Source organism: Penaeus monodon, chromosome 34 (assembly GCF_015228065.2).
Source record: "Penaeus monodon isolate SGIC_2016 chromosome 34, NSTDA_Pmon_1, whole genome shotgun sequence".
Lineage (NCBI taxonomy): Eukaryota > Metazoa > Arthropoda > Malacostraca > Decapoda > Penaeidae > Penaeus > Penaeus monodon.
Genome location: NC_051419.1, coordinates 28,308,900 through 28,309,100, shown reverse-complemented (window position 1 = coordinate 28,309,100; position 201 = coordinate 28,308,900). Strand labels below are relative to the sequence as shown.

Here is a 201-nt window from a genome sequence, read left to right as displayed (position 1 = left end):
TGGGATATTAATGTGCCCTTTTAGCATTTGTAAGTTAGTAATGAATTAATTATTGATGAACGTACTAACACTTAAGTAGTCTATGCAACAATGCGAATAAATTAATAATGTTTGATATTTTCTCATCCTCAGGCTCCATTCAGATTGTTCGTTGCAACAGGTAAGGAATAGTTTATTGTCGTGTATTTTTTTTTTTTAGAT

General features: G+C 29.9%; 1 protein-coding gene across 1 annotated transcript in view; it reads left to right on the top strand.

Annotated features, from left to right (window-relative positions):
• The window catches only part of LOC119594870 (NADPH oxidase 4-like), a gene marked incomplete in the record, with an annotated part of 84,846 nt that overhangs the window by 73,459 nt on the left and 11,186 nt on the right, over positions 1-201 (top strand). The window contains 1 exon segment of the mRNA XM_037943949.1: positions 131-160. Within this exon segment, the coding sequence (XP_037799877.1) occupies positions 131-160 (30 nt within the window).